The sequence below is a fragment of the Anser anser genome (genome assembly GCF_964211835.1).
Source record: "Anser anser genome assembly, chromosome: 1".
Taxonomy (NCBI): Eukaryota; Metazoa; Chordata; class Aves; order Anseriformes; family Anatidae; genus Anser; species Anser anser.
Genome location: NC_139720.1, coordinates 6,106,613 through 6,125,035, shown reverse-complemented (window position 1 = coordinate 6,125,035; position 18,423 = coordinate 6,106,613). Strand labels below are relative to the sequence as shown.

Genomic DNA, 18,423 nt, shown 5'->3' with positions numbered 1-18,423 from the left:
TTATGCCCGTATAGGAACTATTAAAGTGAAATTTGAGTTTGTCTTGGTAGGAAAAAACACTGCTTCTCCTTAACATTAAAGATAATCCCAGGCACTGGAATGTGCATCACAAAACCGAAAGCCTTTGGTGGTATTGCAGAAATCAATGCAGGGGGTTACTATGGTGAGTGTTTAATCCTCAAAGCGACCACTTTACAACCATCCCCTTGGCATGTACAGGTAACTCGGTAAAATTACTAAGCAAATTACGATGAGCTCGCGTTTTGTAACTGTCCTTAGGAATCGTTAACCCTCTCCTGCCCTGCCCAAATACACACACATACACTTCCACTTCCATCTTTTCTTCATATGTGGTTCTTGCACACCAATAACACACGCAAGCTATGAATAACATTAAGCAATTTCTGATCTTTCAACCAGAGCACTAACCAAGCAGTCTCTTTGCAAGCATTTGTGACGGATTGAGCATCCAGCTTGCCACCTGCCCTCAAGAGCGAAAGTTTACATTTCATATCCTAGAGTGTCTATTTTCCAATGCCATTCCAGAAATAATTTTTATTAGTAAAATTGCCAATCGGTTACTAACCGGCTATATTAACACCAAGCGTATAGTTTACTTACACTGAATAACCATGCTCAAAGTACCTGATGGTCTGTTTTACTTATATTCATCTAGACAGCAGCAGCAAAGCAAGGAAGGCAGCAGCATTTGAGAGCAATTAGCTGTCTACCAGAGCTGAGAGTATTTTAACTTTGACAATTATCAAGCTAGCAGTTAACTTTCAAAATAGGTAGGAAAACTGAAATTTCTCATTCCCTGTTGGTTGTTCAAAGAATGGACGATATTGAAAATAACTCCCTTTACAAACAACTTTGGAATGTACAAACAATGGGAAACGTGATACTGCATGGTACCAATTTCCTAAAACATCTGATACGCCACTGGCATTAAAAAAAAAAATAAAAAAATATCTAGTTCTGCAAATATTCACTGTAAAACAGAAGAGGAGATTTCTACATGCATCTTGCTAATTGCCTCACTCTAAAATAGGAAATTCCTTTCTGCTAAAGGCTGAACCACACTATACTGTGTGGCTGGACCAGATGGCGAGGTTAAAAGTTTTGTGCATCATCATAACTTGGAGCATGCTCTCGGATGCACTCTCACACCGCAGAGCGCTGCTGGTGTCTGGCTGCACGTCTGGGGTGGGCCAGCGAAAGGGTACGGTGCGGACGTGCCCCTGACCCCTTATGCGTAATCAAACTGCATTCTCTTCAGCACTGATTAGTCCAGAGAGCTGGGGACCGGCAAATAAATGCACGTTGCCACTTGGCTAGAGGGACGAAATCATGTTTTAAACAGTGAATTACACAGTTTTAGAAAGGTGGCGAGGAACGCTTCCACTGAGAGCATTTAGTTTTAAGATTTTTTAGGGATGGATGCGCTGCTGGTTAATAGCAATTTAGCCCTGATATTAATTTGTATGCATGACACATGATCCCTTGAAATCATACATCTTCACAATTACTTAGATCAGCAGCAAAGCAAAGCTTTGTTAATGCAAGGAAGCAGCATTTCCAGAACATCACAACACGACCACTGAAGACGCAGGAGGTAAAGTTTTTTTTTTCCTTCAAGAAATTATAAAGTCCCCCCCCGGAAAAAAAAAAAAAAAAAAGAGAAACCAGCATCAAATCCTACAAGGATGTGCATGTGGAAGCAATACCCCCTAGTTTCATTATTCCACTCCGGTATTTAGAGATCCGCTTAGAAGCTGACATATATCTGGAGTAATTTTTGTTTCTTTGGACACACATTAAGACCTGTGCCTGATGAACACTGACTGCATTTCAAGCTGTGTTAAAATGTATTATGGATGCCTCGCAAAGAAGAGGAGCGCAGAGACAGCATGCAGGAGCAAGAGTTTGACATGGTACTCCCCCCTCGAGGGGCAAGTTGGAGATAAAGTTATGTAAGCCTAAGTGACAACAGGGCATCATCAGATGCAGTTAATAATGCCTCTGAGCTCGGAGATGTTTGTTAGCAGTATCTTTTCTGACTGCCTGGAAGGACAGCAGGTAGAAAAGTCTAATCAGAGCCGAGAAGATGAAGGCAAGGGAAAGCTTGGCTGTGGCACGTCCCTACAGAGGGCTGCAAACCAAGCGATCTGAACGTTCAGCTGCAACTTTGCACCCTAGCATTCAAACCTACATTATTTTTAAGCAAAAGGGGGGAGACGCAGCACCTTTTCCAACTAAACCTAATTGACCGGTGCCAATAAAAAGCGCAGATCTTATGGGAGGGGGGAAACCAGCAGAGAACTCATTGAAATCCTGGGGTCACTAAACAGAGACAACGGGCAGCATCTACACAAACGCTCCGCTGTCCTCCAAGGACTGCAAAAAAAATTTAAGACATCCACAGTAAGTGGGTTCTCCCCCTGCCTCTTCTCCCTCTCTGCCACGCTTCCTAAACCTCAGCTGCCTGAACAACCGGCCGCTGCTGAACGCCTCTGCTCAGAGCGCTGCTGGAGCTGAGGGAAGCATCCCACCTGAGCAGAAAGTTTGCTGCCAGTCAGGGAGGTAATAAAAAAAAAAAAGTCAGAACCGTCTCAGATCGGGGCTCGCAGGTGACGGTCTCCGCTGCACGCAGGGTTTTATTTACACTCGCAACTTAGGCACTGCCTCGGCCGGAATGGCTCCAGCGCCAGAGCCTCCTCGCTTCCTTCTCACGCAACCCAAACCACATTTGTCATCCCGACGAAAGAAGCAAAAGCAACAAAATAAAAGACAGCCCGGGCACTGTTAAAACGCAGCGCAGCAGCGCTCAGCCTTCGTACGTTTCAGCCAGCGAGCCTTTCCCCCCCCTCTCCCTAGCTTTTATTTTTCATACGAGGCTTAGGTTACCTGAAAACCCCTCTCAATTGGCAATGCCCAGGAGAATGATAACAGAAACTTTCAGATGGAGATTAACGGAGCAGAGGCAGGCCAGGGGGAATACTTTTATTTTTTTTTTATTTATTTATTTTCCGAAATTCCTGCGCTCGGCGCCTCCCGATAAATCTGATCAGCGGTCCAAGTGCACGTCAAGCAGCCGGCCTCATGTTAATTAACACTCTCCGCACCGGACGGGGGGGGGGGGGGGGGGGGGGTTAGGTTTAAAAAAAAAAAAAAAAAAAAAAAGGAAAAAAGCGCCCTGATTTCTGCCTGCCCTGACTTCCAGCTGACGCCGGTCCTTCTCAACGTGGTCAAGAGGTTTTTATTCCGCCGGGGAGGGCAGGGCGCAGGGGGTCGCCGATCGCCTCTCCCACCCCCCACCCCGTTGCATCCGACACTTGGCCCCTCGGTCGCGACCTGCCCGCCCCTATCGCGACTCGTAACGCTGTCGGGATCCACCGGGGGGGGGGGGGGGGGGATCGCAAAGAAACTGCGAGGGACTCGGGAGGGGATGCGGAGAGGGGGACGGAGCATTGAGGGGGGGGGGGGGAGTCCCCGGCGGCGGCGGCAGCCCCCCGCCGCCACTTACATTCTGTCAGAGACCAGCAAGCGGCCGTCGACCATCATCTCCGGAAGGAAATCCAGCTTGAACGAAGAAGTCATGCTGGGCTCCGGGGCTCGCCGCGGCGGTCGTGGAGGGAAGGATGTGGCGGGGGCTCGCCGGATCCCACAACTGCGCCGGGCGGCGGAGAGGCAGGCACAGGTGCGGAGGCCTCCCCGCGGCAGCCGCCAGCCCCGGCAGTTGTCACATTTCTCTCCCCCTCTCTCGGTGCCTTTTTTTTTTTTTTTTTTTTTTTTTTTCCGCCAATCCCCTCCGAAATCGACTGCTGAGGCAAGTGTCGGTGGAGCGCCAGGTGCTGAGCGGGGAGGCGGAGCCACCTCCCCGCCGCAGCTCCCCGGTTAACCCCCGAGGCCCCGGCGGGGCCCGCAGCCCCGGGGACAGGCCTAGCGGAGCCCCACCGCCCTGACCGGGGTCCCCGGGGGTCTCCTGGGGCTCCCCCTGTGCCCACGGGCAAAGTTTAGGAGGGGACGGTGGAGCAGGAGCTGCCCGGCGCCTCAGGGACGCTGCCCTCTTATCCCCCCCCCCCCCCCGGGTTTGAGGGGTTGCTGCCACAGCAAGCCTTGCCCTGGTGGAATTGGAGGTGCACACTGAGGGAAAGCCCTCTTCTTATTAAAGCCCTCTTCCTAAATTCCTAAATAAAACCCCCAAACCAACCCCGTGCGGCTGGTTTGTACGTACACCCTCGTCACCGTGGGCAGGTTTGGCGGGTGGAAGGCGCAGCCGCCTCGCCACGCTGAGGGCATGGGGAAGGCGTGAGGAGCTTTCTGTCCGAACCCCTACATTCAGACCTCGGCACCTACCAGACACCCAAACTGGCTGTACTGGCTCCTGAGAGATGGCGTAGTGACTATATCCCTGCCTGATCCAAAAAAAAAAAAAAAAAAGGGATTTAAATAGGTATCGGTGGAAAACCAGCACGTCTATAACCTGCCAAATGCCCGTTCCCAACCGTGCTGCGCTTGGGGTTGTCCGCAGTGAAGGCACAGAAGCGACAACACCAAGACGTACACAAAATTCCACACATACAAACAGCTGAGGCAGCCCCCCCACGCTACCGCCCCCTGAAAATCTGTATAAATTTTCCTCTGCATCTCCAAAACCTCCTTGCTTCAATAGAAAGCAGCTCCAGGCAAAAGAATATTAACATATTTGCAAAGATTACTGGATGATCTGAGCAGTCTAGACAGACAAAATGTTTATCTGCATTGTATTTGCTTCTCCTTCTGAATCTCTCTCCACATTTCATAATTCATTTGCTCCAGATAATCAATGCTCAAAAAAAGCAACAAACACTAATTAAACACTATGACACGTAAGCTTTTCAAATAGTATTCCGAAAAAAAAAATAACGCGACCAAGGCATAAATATGCTATAAATCACAAGTTTTAAATTTTGACCAACATTGATTTGATAATAAAAATACAGGCTAGGTGAGTTTTCAGAGTCCAGTTTACTGCTCTGTTCAAGATACTTTTCCATTTTAAACAGTTAAAAGGAAGAAAAACCCCTCAGGCTGCTAAAATTTTTGCCTACTTTGCAAGTCTAAAGAAAGAGAAGGTTCACTTGGCCCTCAGTGTAATCCCCATAGGACAGCTGCAGTCCTGCACAGATATCTATAGTGTTATTTATCTGCTCTGTTCTATATGTTCACATACTGTCCTCATCACCATGGCACCTAAACATCTCTGTAGAGATGTACAAAGAAAAGCTATGACTCCCCTTTACTAAATTGATCGTGATTCTCCTCCGCCAGCCATCCGCCGCAGTGTAGGCCTACACAGAGGATAAAAAAAAAAAAAGTGCAAATTGGAAATAAAAGGAGAGACCAGCACAACTTTCTCCAGCTGGATTCAGCCACCTGGGTTTTGATCTGAGGCCTCCATGGTGGTTAATCCAGCCCAGAGCAGAGTTGGATTAACTTTCAATTTCGAAATCTTGCCACCGCAGAAGGGGCAGGTTTTAGCTCAGAAGAAATGCAGGCAGCTCACTGAGGATGAGGATATTCCCGCAAGCAAGAAGTCTCCACCCTCACGTCACCCCGCGTGGCTGGATCCATACCTCTCCATCATCATTTCCTTGGTACGCGCTAAATCTGAGGCACTTCAGTTTCACCAGCCACTTTTCAAGTCCCACTGCTCCTGACTGAAAAGTAAATTCACACTTTGCATAGGATGGAACCGACTGGGGGGCAGGGAGCATCACAAATAATTTTGCTAAAAATCCGAGTATGAGATTGTGAGATCTTTATAAATTTGCTCCATTTCACAAGGTGTAAGTGCTTAAAAATGCTTCATTAAAACGTATGTTCTTTTGAAATATTTATTTTCCTTTTAATTACATGTGAATTAGCTGGAAGAAGCTGTAGGGAAGCCCTCTTACTGACTTAAGCCTTCTCAGCAGTTTGTTAAATTCTAGCCTCAAATCCCTTGAGGGAATAGTGGATTCAAAGCAGCTTTTAATCATACTATAAGGAGGGTGAAGTAGTATGTAAGTAGGTCATAGAGAAAGCATTACAAGTGCATAGGTTATTGCTTTATTTAACAACTACAGTGTAACACACTTTTCAAAGCACATTTGCTTTTGCCATTTAAAAGTTAGAGGCAGGAACAGGGTCAAATGCAAAAAGGAACCCAGCCTATAAAAGATACTGAGATATGACTCGAGGAAAGTTTATAGGGAGAAACTGCATTCAAATAATATGGTTCTCAAACATAAATTATGTAGTGCCTACGTATGAATTAACTCTTGAATGCAGAGGGCAAGCAGTGAAAAACAAAAACAAAAAAAAATTTGCATGTTTCGCACACTGTTACAGTCGTGGCTCTGTTATTTGTAATGGTAATGCCAGTTTCCTGACCGGCACAAAATAGCAACTTTTATTAAAAATGAAGGAACACTGCTGAGGTAAAAAATGAAAGCTTTGGTCCGTTACTACAGTACAGAGGGAAATGGGGAGGGGGAATAGCAAATGAAGCCGCATTAATTTTCACAGCATAAATCAGACAGTAGAGGTAAACAGGAACTTAGTGGAGCTGCATTATTGCTGTGCTACCACTGTCCACCAATATTAAGCACCTTCAGCTGGTGGAGCATATGGCAGTTTTGAGGAAGGAACCTGGAATTTGGAATCAGCAGTTTTGGGGGTTTAATCCTATTCCAGCTATAAATGTCGCCTCCTTGCCAACCTCCCCTCATTTCAGAGGCCCAGACCCCACTTGTCCCATGGTTGTACAGTTTACTCTCAGTGCCTCAGTTTCTCCATGCGTCTAACAAGGCAGACAAAGCATTTCCACCTCCTATTTACAGATTAGTCACCGTTCAAGCAGCTTTTCAAACCCACAGCACTAGATGCAGTTCTCCAAACAACCCAGTCTTTGAAAACAAACACCTCCTCAGAGCAGAAAAGCCCATGCGAAAAAGGTAGGGCTGGAGAAAGAGAAAGGCTACGCCAGGTCACTCCAAAGCGTATGAGCACCCTGACATCACTGCCTACCCTTCTCATCCAGCGAGTGACAAAGCAGGCACCCCCTCACTTGCAGGTACCGCAGCCAAATCCAGCTCACCTCTCCTCCCTTCTCCGGACCCGCTCTTCACCCCTTCCTTAATTGCCATTCTTTTAATCAGCATGCCTCCCAGTATTGCACCAAGGAAATGCTGCTGTTGGAATCACTTCAAGGGAAAGTTTCCGAGTGACTTCACTCTCCACCGAGCCTGCAAGGCAGCACGAAGAGAGTTCAAATCCTCTGCTTTATTCCCCCCTAAGCCAATGAACATGCTCTGGATTCAGCTTATCTCTGGCATCAAAGCAAGTTTCTCGCAGAGGAGGCAGAATCAGAGCTCGGCGGCGGTGGTGTAAATTTGGAGCAGGCTCAAATGACTCCGGTAGAATCACTCAGGATCTTGCACTAATGTGAGGGGGGAAAAAGAAATCTGGTCCAGATAGCGCTGGTGAATGCAAATGAGGTGTTCGCTATCTTTCACAAAGAAATAATCTTCCAGGCAAACCATGAGCTGGAAAGGAGTAGCATGGCTAATAGCAGAAAATAGAGCATCTTGTTTTGTGTGGTGGGACGTGAGCCTACCTGCCCAGCAGTGAGCCGGGAAGCCTATCAGCTTAACTTCTGCAGGGTCAAGAAAGGGGGAGAAAAAGAAAAGAAAAGCGCATGAGTACAAGCTGCACAAAGTTTCCGGGCAGAACTGCGCAATGGTGTAAAAGCAGAAAGCAATTAAAGCAAAAAGCAGAAATTTCTTTGAGTGGCCAAAGAAATGGCCCCAATTCTGCACTATTTTACTATTTGTGAAGATTTTGATTATTTGTAACAAGTCCATCTTTGCCAATTAGGTCTGGCATTGGAATAAAGTTTTGCATTATGAAGCCTTAACCTTTCAGTAAGGAATTTTTATTTGCCTTATGTTCTCACCTGAAACAAAACCAAACACATGACAGCCTTTCCTTCAGCATGGTTTGAGAAACACAACAATTTGCAAATAATCAAAAGCCTTTTAAAAGGAAAAATTAAATTATTGGCTAGAACTTATCAATGAATGTTAAGTACAGAAATCTTAGTTGCTTGTGAGGTTTCCCCCCAGCTCTACAGGCTCTTGCAACTAATCAGTAATTTTCAGAAATAAACGTCATTTCAAATTAGCCCTGTAGAAAGGCACCTCAAATTAAGCATTTCTAGAGCTTTCACTTGAAGCACACTGATATTATGTAAACTTGGTTGCTATAGTAAAACTTCCCACTCACTTTTTCTTTTTTCTTTTTTGCTATTTTATCCCACTGAAGAGGTGATTTCATCATACTGTGGGTATGAGGCCTTTGTTCCATTTTGCGGGTAATAACTCAATCGTTCCTGAAACAATTAGGCAGGATTTTGTGGCACAAGGCAGACACTCTGTGTTACAGAGGGCTTTTAAAAAAGTTTGGAGGAACAGCTGACTTTGTTAACCACATGCAAATACTTGCGTTGGTCAAACATGCCACCGGGGTCCGATCCTACTCAGTGCTCATGCTGAGCAATGTTGATGCCAGCAGCAGCTGGTTGGTACCATTTGCTCCAGTCAGGCTCTCCGTGGCACACGTGTAAATAGCAACAAGTAAATATCTGCAGGACCGAGCCTCGTCGTCCTGTTATTTATTTACAGCCCTATAGAAGAGCATCGCTATTGATCCGTAGGTGTTGCCTTTGTGTAGCGCCTTTTGCGTATGTACACAAGACCAAGGCTTTTTTCAGCCCAGTTGCAACTTGACAACAAGTATTGACTTTTTTCCTTTCTTTTTTTTTCTTTTTTTTTTTTTCTTTTATATTTTATGAACTAGTTTATCTTCTCACCTGATGACTGATTCCAGCACCAACCACAACTGAACAAGGAAAGAAATAGAGGTTCTGCATGCTTGGGGCCAATCTGATTTTGATCTCACACTATGGCCAAAAAAGCCACCTTTCCAGATAACCCTAGAAGAACAACCTACAGTTAAGGGAACTTAATATTATTGAATTTGGCTATTATAGCATCTTCACGTGATGAACTATAATCTTGTATGATGGGATAGGAGGGATCACACATCTGGTGCTCATATATGTGGAGCTCCATCCTCACGATGCTCAAAAGCCCTACTAATGCTTTCACAGGGCAGGGGAAAAAGCCCACCATAACCAAAAACCTCTTACCACAGCCCAAATCCACACTAGGAGAGATAAAAATACTCTCGTTTTATCATCACGTTGAGATTCCTGGAGGGTTTGGCCCAGCTCATGGGGCTGGTTGTTGTGAGAGATGCGGGATCAGGGAAGCAGGTGGTGAGCACGGGCTGGGTACAGCAAAAGGCTGGATCAGGAGGCAATGCTAGGGGCAGCACCCACTCCAAAAGAGATGGGCAAATGCAGGTGTGAAATTACAACAGGGCACCAGCAAGGCAAGAGGATGGATAAGGAACATCAAAAGGGACATGAAGCCAAAAGTAGAGTTATTTTTAAAACAAAATGTGAACATATCTGAGAGGTTTATTACAGTATCTAAATTAACCTGCTGCATCACACTTTTGACTAACTGCACGATCTTCGTAACATTAACCTCCATCTTCCTTCTCATTCACTTCTGCCATGTGTTTTACCTCCCTTTTCACTGCCAACAATTGGCTCTCACCTTACGCTCAATTTGCAACATCTTTAAGGTCTTTTTTTTCATTTGTTCGTGAAGTGCCTAGCACACATCTCAGTCCTCAGAAATAACAAACAATTGTCCTGATAATATGTAAAGTAACTGGCTTTGTTTGACATCATTATTTCCTGCAGACAGAACCCATTAAACCTCAGACGCGAAGGAAGGAAAGAAAAGGCTCCTACAGCAACTGTAGGGCATTCAGACATGCAGAAAACTCCACATGCCTGTTTTGTTTGTTTGTTTGTTTTGTTGTTGTTTTTTCATAAATACACACTATGAATATTGCCACATAGGTGAGATCAGGAAGTCCATGTAGTCCATGCTCCCATCTCTGATAATGGCTTGTAATGGGTGCAAAGAGAAAGAGTATGAGTAGGGCAAGCGTACTGTCACCCTTTCCATCTTCCAGCAACCACTGGCTCGGGGACATAGCAAAGTCGAAGACTGAATCCAAACCAAGATGTTCAGGTTCACAATCACTGATTCAATTTTTCCTCGCTGAGTTCCCTCTCCAAAAGGAACATTTATAAAGTCAAATGTTTATTACTCCCAGAGCTGCCTGTTAAATGGGATGTTCTTAACAATTTCAGAGATTTGGGGCTCAGTGCAACAAATAGGAACATTGGCTTCCTGTTCTGAAGCAAGACATTAAAACCAGCTCAGTTTTTAACATAAAATGATTCCCTTCAGTAGAGTCACAATAATTCATCTGGAACTTTTACATCTATTTAATACACAAAAATGAGCAAACCATGAGGTTCCTAGGGCAGGCAACAAGTTTGGCATCCTTTTGTGGAAATGCCTCTTTAGAAAAAAATTTGGTCACTCTGAATTGCTATGTTCAGGCATGGGGGTTAACTAAGTTAAATGTATGTTCATGAGCCGTACACAGACAAATCTCCGTATGATTCATCAGAGCAGCACTGCAGAACACCTGATGTTGCCGATGCAGTTCTGTTAGTGTTTTGTTATTTTTAAAGGGGGTTATATAACCCTCTCATTAAAATTAAATGTGGGCTGAAATGATGCAGACAAATTCTCAAGCTTTAGAGTGAGCTTCTTCCTCACATTTTAGCTGAAAATAGGTAATTTTTTTAGGCAGAAGAAAAGGAAAATGAAAGCAAGAGATTATTACAGTTGAAAATAGGGTCTCCAAGAATTTAAGTTTTCTGATAATTCACCATTTCCTTTCTAGAGGGCCTCAATTCTTCAGATGCTGACCTGCAGCTTCCAGGGGAGAGCAGGTGCAGGATTTGAATCTTAAATTCACTCCACAGCACAGCTATCACATCATCCGCAGCTATCTACACTTGCAAGGTTCAATTTCCAGATGATCTACGTCAGGGTGCCCTTGCTTTTCTCTTCACTCCTCTATTTGTCTAAAAGGGATAGTAAATTCCCACATCCTCTCTCTGATTTTCTATCATTTTTTTTTCCCCTCCAGCCCTCTGCCCGTGACAGACTTTTGTCTGGCATCCTCAAAGGCTGCTCTTGAAGATGACCTGCTGATTTGCTGCCATGGGAACTCCAGAGCAAGGACAGCATTTCCCCCTCGCGCACCCAAGGGCACGTGCAACAGTTCCCAACACCACCTCTCCCCACGCGGCAAAAGTTTGCCCTCCGTTTCAGAAACCTTGCAGGGACATCAGAAGGCTGTGCCTTAAATAACAAGAGTGAGGCAGCCCCTCCGGCATCCGGCGTCTAGCAGCAGCCACTGCTGAATTATTCGGAGGAAGGTGAAGGAGTCTAATAGCGAATGTGAGCATGCAAATTGCTTTTCAGAACTAGTGGAGAAAAGCTTAGGCAGCAGCAAAGCGTAAGACTCAAGAAAAACCCTCTCTAACGTAATGGCAGAAAGCATTATCTTTATATAAGTGCCACATTTAAAACTTCCTAAGCAATTTCATTGATAATCCTATTCCTCTGAATCAGAGAGTTAACCTAAAATTAGGTTATTCTACCAGAAGAGGGGACACAGGCTAGCACATCAGCCGCCAACTTCACTGCATGGACAGAGAAGCAAGTAATTTTCTCTGCTCCCCACCCTCCCAACACAATGTTGAGTGTTTTAATTGAAATACGAGGATCATTTTTACTTGGCTGCATTTTGCAGGGCAGCTTGTGATCCACACTGTGTCAGTCTTGTCAGTGCACTGGCAGGTTTACAGACCACGATACTTTCCTACAAGCACTGACTCCTAAGAGCCTAATCCAGTAATGTGGTCTTAATGCATAATATAATTTCATGAACCACCTAGAAAGTGAGTGCAAATTTGAGAGTCGATGCTTTCCAGAAATGTCAATTTAGCCATTATTTGAGAAACCCTGAAGATGTATCTGGCTGATATTAGCTCATGAAATGGTCACTGATCCTTAGGACAGTAGAGAGAATAAAGTTGTGAGTGAGAACAGCTAAAATCCTTTTTGCATCCTGCTCGAGCTCGTTACTACTCACATTACGTGAGTCTCAAGCCCAGAGTGAAAGATGAAAAAATTAAGGTCCAGATCAAAATTTACCCCAAATTTGCAAAAACTCCTGCCTAGACATTCACTCCTGCCCCCTTCTATCCCATAAAGAGAGTTAACCTTCAGTGCATCATTAACTTGCCAAGCCCGGTATTAAAGCGAATTAAATTGCCGTATTTGCTTCCGCTGCAGGGCGAAAAAACACAAAAGCAAAACAAACAACAACAACAAAAAAGCTGTATTTTTGCCATGACGAGAGTGTTAGAGGAAAAATCCAGTTTTTATTTCCTCTGTGAGGATGCCAGCAGTCCTGTTTCATAAACTCCAGCGATTCATCACTATCCCAGGCAGCCAATCATTCGGCAGGTCAAGTCGAAATGGGCTGTGGAGCCAGCAACTCCTGCTGCCCTGATAATGCATGTCATTCCAGGCATGGCGACATGCTTTCTCAACAGCTGCCATTTTCAGTTACCTTTTATACGGCTGACATACAAGTAAATGTGTTGGAAGCAGTAAAACAGTCATAGGGAAGCAGTTGCAAAGATAAATAGCACCTGCACGTGATAATCTCTAATGTCATTAGAGAGTGAAGAAGGATATGTTTTGAAACAGAATTTCTTTCTTCTAAAAACATCACTTTACTTCAGGGGCTTTACATGAGCGTGTGTGTGAAAGAGAGAGAGATTTATTCTTTTTTTTTTTTCTACAGTGTGCTGAAATAAACATCCAGACATTCATCTTGTTTATAACCTAAATAGATATAACTAGAGGGAAAGGGGGAAAAAAGACAGAAAAAATACAAAAACAACTAGCCAGCATGAAAGAAAGCTTGCCACAATTCACTTGTGAGAAAAGATTTGACATAGCTAGATTTTCCTGAATTCAGTAACGCTCACTTTAAGAAGCACAACTGCTCTAATTAAGGGAGAAGAAAATGGTTTTCTTCTGTTGTATCTTTTCAGTCTTTATCCCTTACAATCTGCCTTAAATTTCATGAACTGCTTGTTCAATAACTGGTTTCTGAATTATATGTAGTTGAACACTTTTTTTTGTAGATAGAAACTGAGTGGGAGTTCTGGGGGCACAGGGCTATAGAAATAAACAGCCACAATGAACAAATGTTTAAACTTACATGCACACATAAGGGATACACACAGATGGATACCTGCATATTCGACAGACAGTTTACGTACACAGAACATGCAAAGACCCCATGCCTGCACACAAACGATTAAAAATAAAAAATAAAAACTCTTTCCAATAGCACTACTGGAACAAGATTTCAAATGCATAAGACTATCCATATTAATTTATGGTAATCTGTAAATGAATGCTGCAGAGACAGTACAGGTTATCCAAAATGGTACTTGCACTTAATGAGAAACTACCACAAAATATCATCAAGACAGATTTAGTTGCATCATCTAATACTCCCCAAATTAATATCATGCAAAACACAAAGTAGAAGCCATGCTTCCCCTTTGGAACAACTAGCTCTTCAACTGTCAAAGGAAAGCCAAGCCTTTCTCTCTATATAAAGTCCTCCTCGACATCTTGCTTTCAGATTTCATCAACTTAGGTGTTTTCAGGGCTGTAAGCAGTGAACTTTCCATCAGCGGCATCTTCAGCTAATTAACCCTCCTGATTACAATAATTAGTATTGATTCACTCCTGAATGACTTCTTAAGTATTCAAGCACAATCTACACTTGCAGTAAAACTTCTAGATATGAATATTAATTGAATGCTCTCCTTTGTTTTTCAGCCCCAAAGGTATAGTTTGCAATCTTATATACTTAAATTTGATAACAGAAACACTTCAGTTTTATTCTCATTTAACAAAGAGAATATTAACATGTTGATGTTAGAGATTGTGCTCCATGAATCTGGAAAAAAATACAGACAAAGACTCCAGGCTAATAAATATAGTTCACTCCCATTTCCTATGGCAGAATGGGAAGCCGGGTCCCAGGTTAACACCTTGCTCTGCCAGGTACAACCGAGGACAGTATTTCTTTTTGGCATTACACCTGCTCACTGCAAGAACAAATAACAACTCATGCACGGTCCGAATGAGCTCTCTTAGCACTGTTATGGAAACAGATGTTGCCAAGTTTGACAACTGCTAGGCACCACATTGCTTTGTGACTGGGTGAGATTCAGCACAGGTAACGCTAAGGACACCTGTGATGTTAATGCATGAGAGCTCTGAACCTATAGCCTCTCAAAAGCTGGCACTTTTGTTCAAGCATGCTACGGAATAGCTTATGTTACAGATTTGCTTCACCCTCTTTGATGTTAATAATAATTGTTATGGCTCAAAAAGCAATATTTCAGTAAATATGCATAGAAAGATTTTTTTTTTTTTTGGAGGAGGAGGGTTCACCCAGAATAATTCAAAAAATTAGTCTTTGATGTGAATGGCATGTCAGAAAATACCCTTGGAAAAGAACAAAGTAATTGACAATCCAAGACACAAACCTGTCTTGTATGTATTTTATGCAGCATTTCATCTGAAAACATAGGACCTACTATAAGTTTAGTATGAACTCACCTGTGAGAAGAGCGCTTAGGAAAGAGTTTTAGTATTGAATAGTCCTTAAAAGTGGAGGGTGGCTGTGCTGCCCAGGTGGCTCTGGGTGTCTGCTACAGGAGTGGCACCCACCCTGCTCTGGGCAGCCACCAACGGGGCATTTCCATGTCAGCGGGAGCGAGGTATTCACTTGGCTGCCACTCACAAAGGGCAGCGTCTGCTAGAAAGCACGGGCTACAGGCGGATAACTTGGTAAAGCATAACACACCCCAGTCCTGGCAGCCAAGAGCAGTTGTGAACTAGTTAATGTTTGGCTCCTGAGAAGTTCTCCCAAGAAAGTGAATTATTGCACGGTCCCATTATATTAAACACCAACCTTTCTCTCTTCTTGTTTATGCACAAGACACAGCATGCAAGCACTACCTGATAATCCATAACCTCTAGGCTTCAAGAGTATTTTATGCGATATTACCTTTTTGTTCATGTAAACTCTTTTGTATTGATTTATACCATCTCAACACACAAGGGGAGATGAGACAACAATAGAAAAAATGCAAAAAAAATAGCAAGTATTCAAGAGTCTCCCCATAAAACATTTTTTTGTTGAAAATACATGCTTTAGAAAGCTCTGAACCCCACCAATAAATCTTCACTTTTTTTTTTTTTTTTTAAATTAAGGGGTCTTATAGCTCCCTGAACCTGTATAAATCAAGCACTGGAATCCAGTTGGAAAAAAAAATCATGAAACCCATAAAATTAATTGACCCAAGAAAAAAATAAACCACCCTGATAACTATCCACCTGTTCTCTCAGAAAATTATTACAATTATTGCTAAAAGTGATGTATTTACTTAACGTGTAAACTACTTAAAGACTTCAAGCAGCTTCAGAAACTCCACAAGACTGATGACAATTCATTTTATTTAAGACATAAGCTGTTGTCCAAGAAACAACTCAAAAATTTTAAATAGCTTTGTAACAGTTTCTTTTCATAATGCATAATGTACGTGAGCGTTTTTCCAAATGCAAAACAAAAATTGTTAACTGTTCTAATCCTAAACTATGGCTGTCTAAATAGATAGATAATTCATGAAATGTCATATGAATAATTTGTTAGATTTTGGGATAGGAATAGGAATCATCCAGGTAAATTATTCTGCCTGACCTTAAAATATGCTAATAGCTGGATTATAAAAAGGGAAAGTAGCATGGGCTCCCACTTTGAGATCTGATTTATCATTTTTATTGCATTTTCATTACCTAAACAAAATTAGAAACAGTATCTTCAAAACAGCAGTTAAAGTTGATATGATCAGGCATAAAATCATGCAAGGGCACATTTGGCAACTGTGTATTTGCCAGATTGACAGCAGTATTGTAAGCTTTCAGAATCAATAAGTTTTCTCTCCACAGTTAAAGGAGAGGTTGCTAGCAATAAATCTCCAACTTAATGCAATGGACATAATTGTAAGATGCAAACCTCCCCCTCCCTGCACTATTAGCAGCGGATCTCAAATGAAACAAGCTTCACAAATTAGGTGATGGACTTCATATTCTACCGCATATACAAAAAGATTAAGGGAAATGACAAAGGGGCTGAGAAAAGAAAAAACAAAAACAAAAACAAAACCAAAACCCACCCCACCGCCAGACATACATTAAGCTAGTTTGACAGCACCATTGTTCAGCTGTCCCATTGTCAGACCAAAAGATGTATTCAGTGCTATGATGTCTGCTAGCAAATAAACAAAAGACTACATTTTTCAAAGCAGGGTGCCAATTCCAGCATAATTCCGAGTGTGTGTGTGTGTGCGTGTGTGCGTGTGTCTGCGTGTGTGTGTGTCTCTGAAAAGAGTAGTCGATGCTGGCCCCCCGCTAAACCTTGCAACATTAAGAATATATGTGTAATCCCACATATGGGAGTATTTACATATTTTTAAAACATCTTCAAGTGGCGAGGACGAGGTAGAGCATTAATAACTATTTACATAGGCTAAGTGAAAATTAAAGTGGTATTTAGGGCACTAGCTCTAATATGGAGTCTCCCTGAGCTTTTTCCATGCTTATTCCATGCCCAGTGCATAATAATGAAGCAGGCAGAAACATTGCAAAGGAGGTGATAAAAGAAATACCAGCTCTCATTTAGGAAAAACAGATATAAATATATTATTTTTTTTTTGTCTTCTTGCCCTCTCCGTACATTTGTCGTCAGACGTGAAATGTGCGATTCTAACTAGTGAAACGCTCCTTGCACGCAGCAATGCCTGTCTTTTCCTTTAAATAGGGAAACTACTTAATACCCAGCACGGTTATAGTTGCAGCGGGCCCAGGCAACTCGACAGCACGCGTTAAAACAAAGGAGACAACATACCTTAAAAGCAGCTCCTCATTTCTCATAGTAACAGCGGATTTGGGACAGCGCATGCTTTCTGCACCGATATTCTCAACAAAAGCCAGTTCAGAAGTGCGCTCAAACATCAATGCCACAGTAGCTACTCACTAATGGCTACTCTTTCTCTCTTTCTCTCTCTAGGCAGACGCTGAGTGGTGGAGCAAAGGGGCCCCTGCAGATTCACTAAGCAGAAATAATCCTCTCTGACAAGTTATGTTGTCTGGGCATATTTTACATTAATGCACTGTGCTGCCTATAGGGGTCTTGTTTGCGTTCACTCTAGCCTAGCTGGTGTTAGCTCTCTTAATTACCATCAAGAAAAAAAAAAAATAAAAAATTAGTGACATCTTCCCCCCCTTTCCCCCCCCCCCCCAAAAAAAAAAAAAATAACTGAAAGACAACAGGGAAAAATATATGGGTGAAGGAGGGGAGGCTTTTCCCCCCCTGGAAGGATGCATGCTTGATATGGATCTTTTGTTTGCCCTGTGAACTCGGTGAATACAGTGGCAAACAGATGCTGTGGCTCGCAAGGCTTGTGCACTTGAAGGGAATTGGGTTAGAGGCTCTTTCTGGGGCTTTGGAGTCGCAGCTGGAGCTCTTGTTCCCTGCCTCCTTCCCTTCCCCGTTCAAGGCTGAGTGGCTTTATGGGACCTGCCAGCTCACATCAGAGTGACTGGGGAGTATTAATGCAGGCACCTGGGGATCTTCTGCAAGTTTTCCGCTTATCTGGGCAATTTTAACCCCTCCAAAACACAAATCCTCTACGTTGCTTTATCAAGGCACTGAGTTTGTTTGAACCCAGTCCCATGCGCTTGGTTTGGCAGAGTTCTCACAGACAGGAAAGGGGCTGCATTATTCAATGATTTACTCACTTCCGATGTATGAAAGGAACTATAGCATGACTCTGATTTCAAGGAAACAGTCTTTTGGGCCCTAATTCAGAGATCCGCCATGTGATTTGTAGAAATTGGTCGTGGGCTTCCCAGTTGCCAGGGTAGTCAAAGAGAGGTTTATTTTCACATCTTGGTTTCGGCTTCTGGCGGTGAATGCAGCTACTTTGGGGGCAGGAAGATAGCTGGTGTTTTCTTTTTTCTTTTTTTTTCTTTTTTTTTTTCCTTTTTGTTTGTTTGCTTTCTTTCATTTTTGTTTGTTTTAAATCTACATCAGATGCTTGAGTTGGTGCTTAAAATGTCAACAAGACCTTGACGCTTTTTTCAGCCAAAGGCTTCTCTGCATCACTGACGCAGTAAAATACATCTTAACAATGATTGTCATTTTCTCTGAGGTCCTGTTCACGTAGGCACA

The 18,423-nt window shown here is 43.2% G+C and overlaps 1 protein-coding gene across 14 annotated transcripts in view; it reads right to left on the bottom strand.

Annotated features, from left to right (window-relative positions):
* Positions 1 to 18,423, bottom strand: part of CELF2 (CUGBP Elav-like family member 2) — a 568,240-nt gene that overhangs the window by 244,809 nt on the left and 305,008 nt on the right. For 2 of the 14 annotated variants that reach the window (XM_083819755.1, XM_083819748.1), the window contains exon 1: positions 3,527 to 17,082. The exons of 5 other annotated variants lie outside the window; for them this stretch is intronic. In XM_083819755.1, the coding sequence (XP_083675881.1) occupies positions 3,527 to 3,600 (74 nt within the window). In that variant the 5' untranslated portion in view covers positions 3,601 to 17,082. 7 more of the 14 variants (XM_083819757.1, XM_083819758.1, XM_083819743.1 and 4 more) reach the window with 6 other exon arrangements.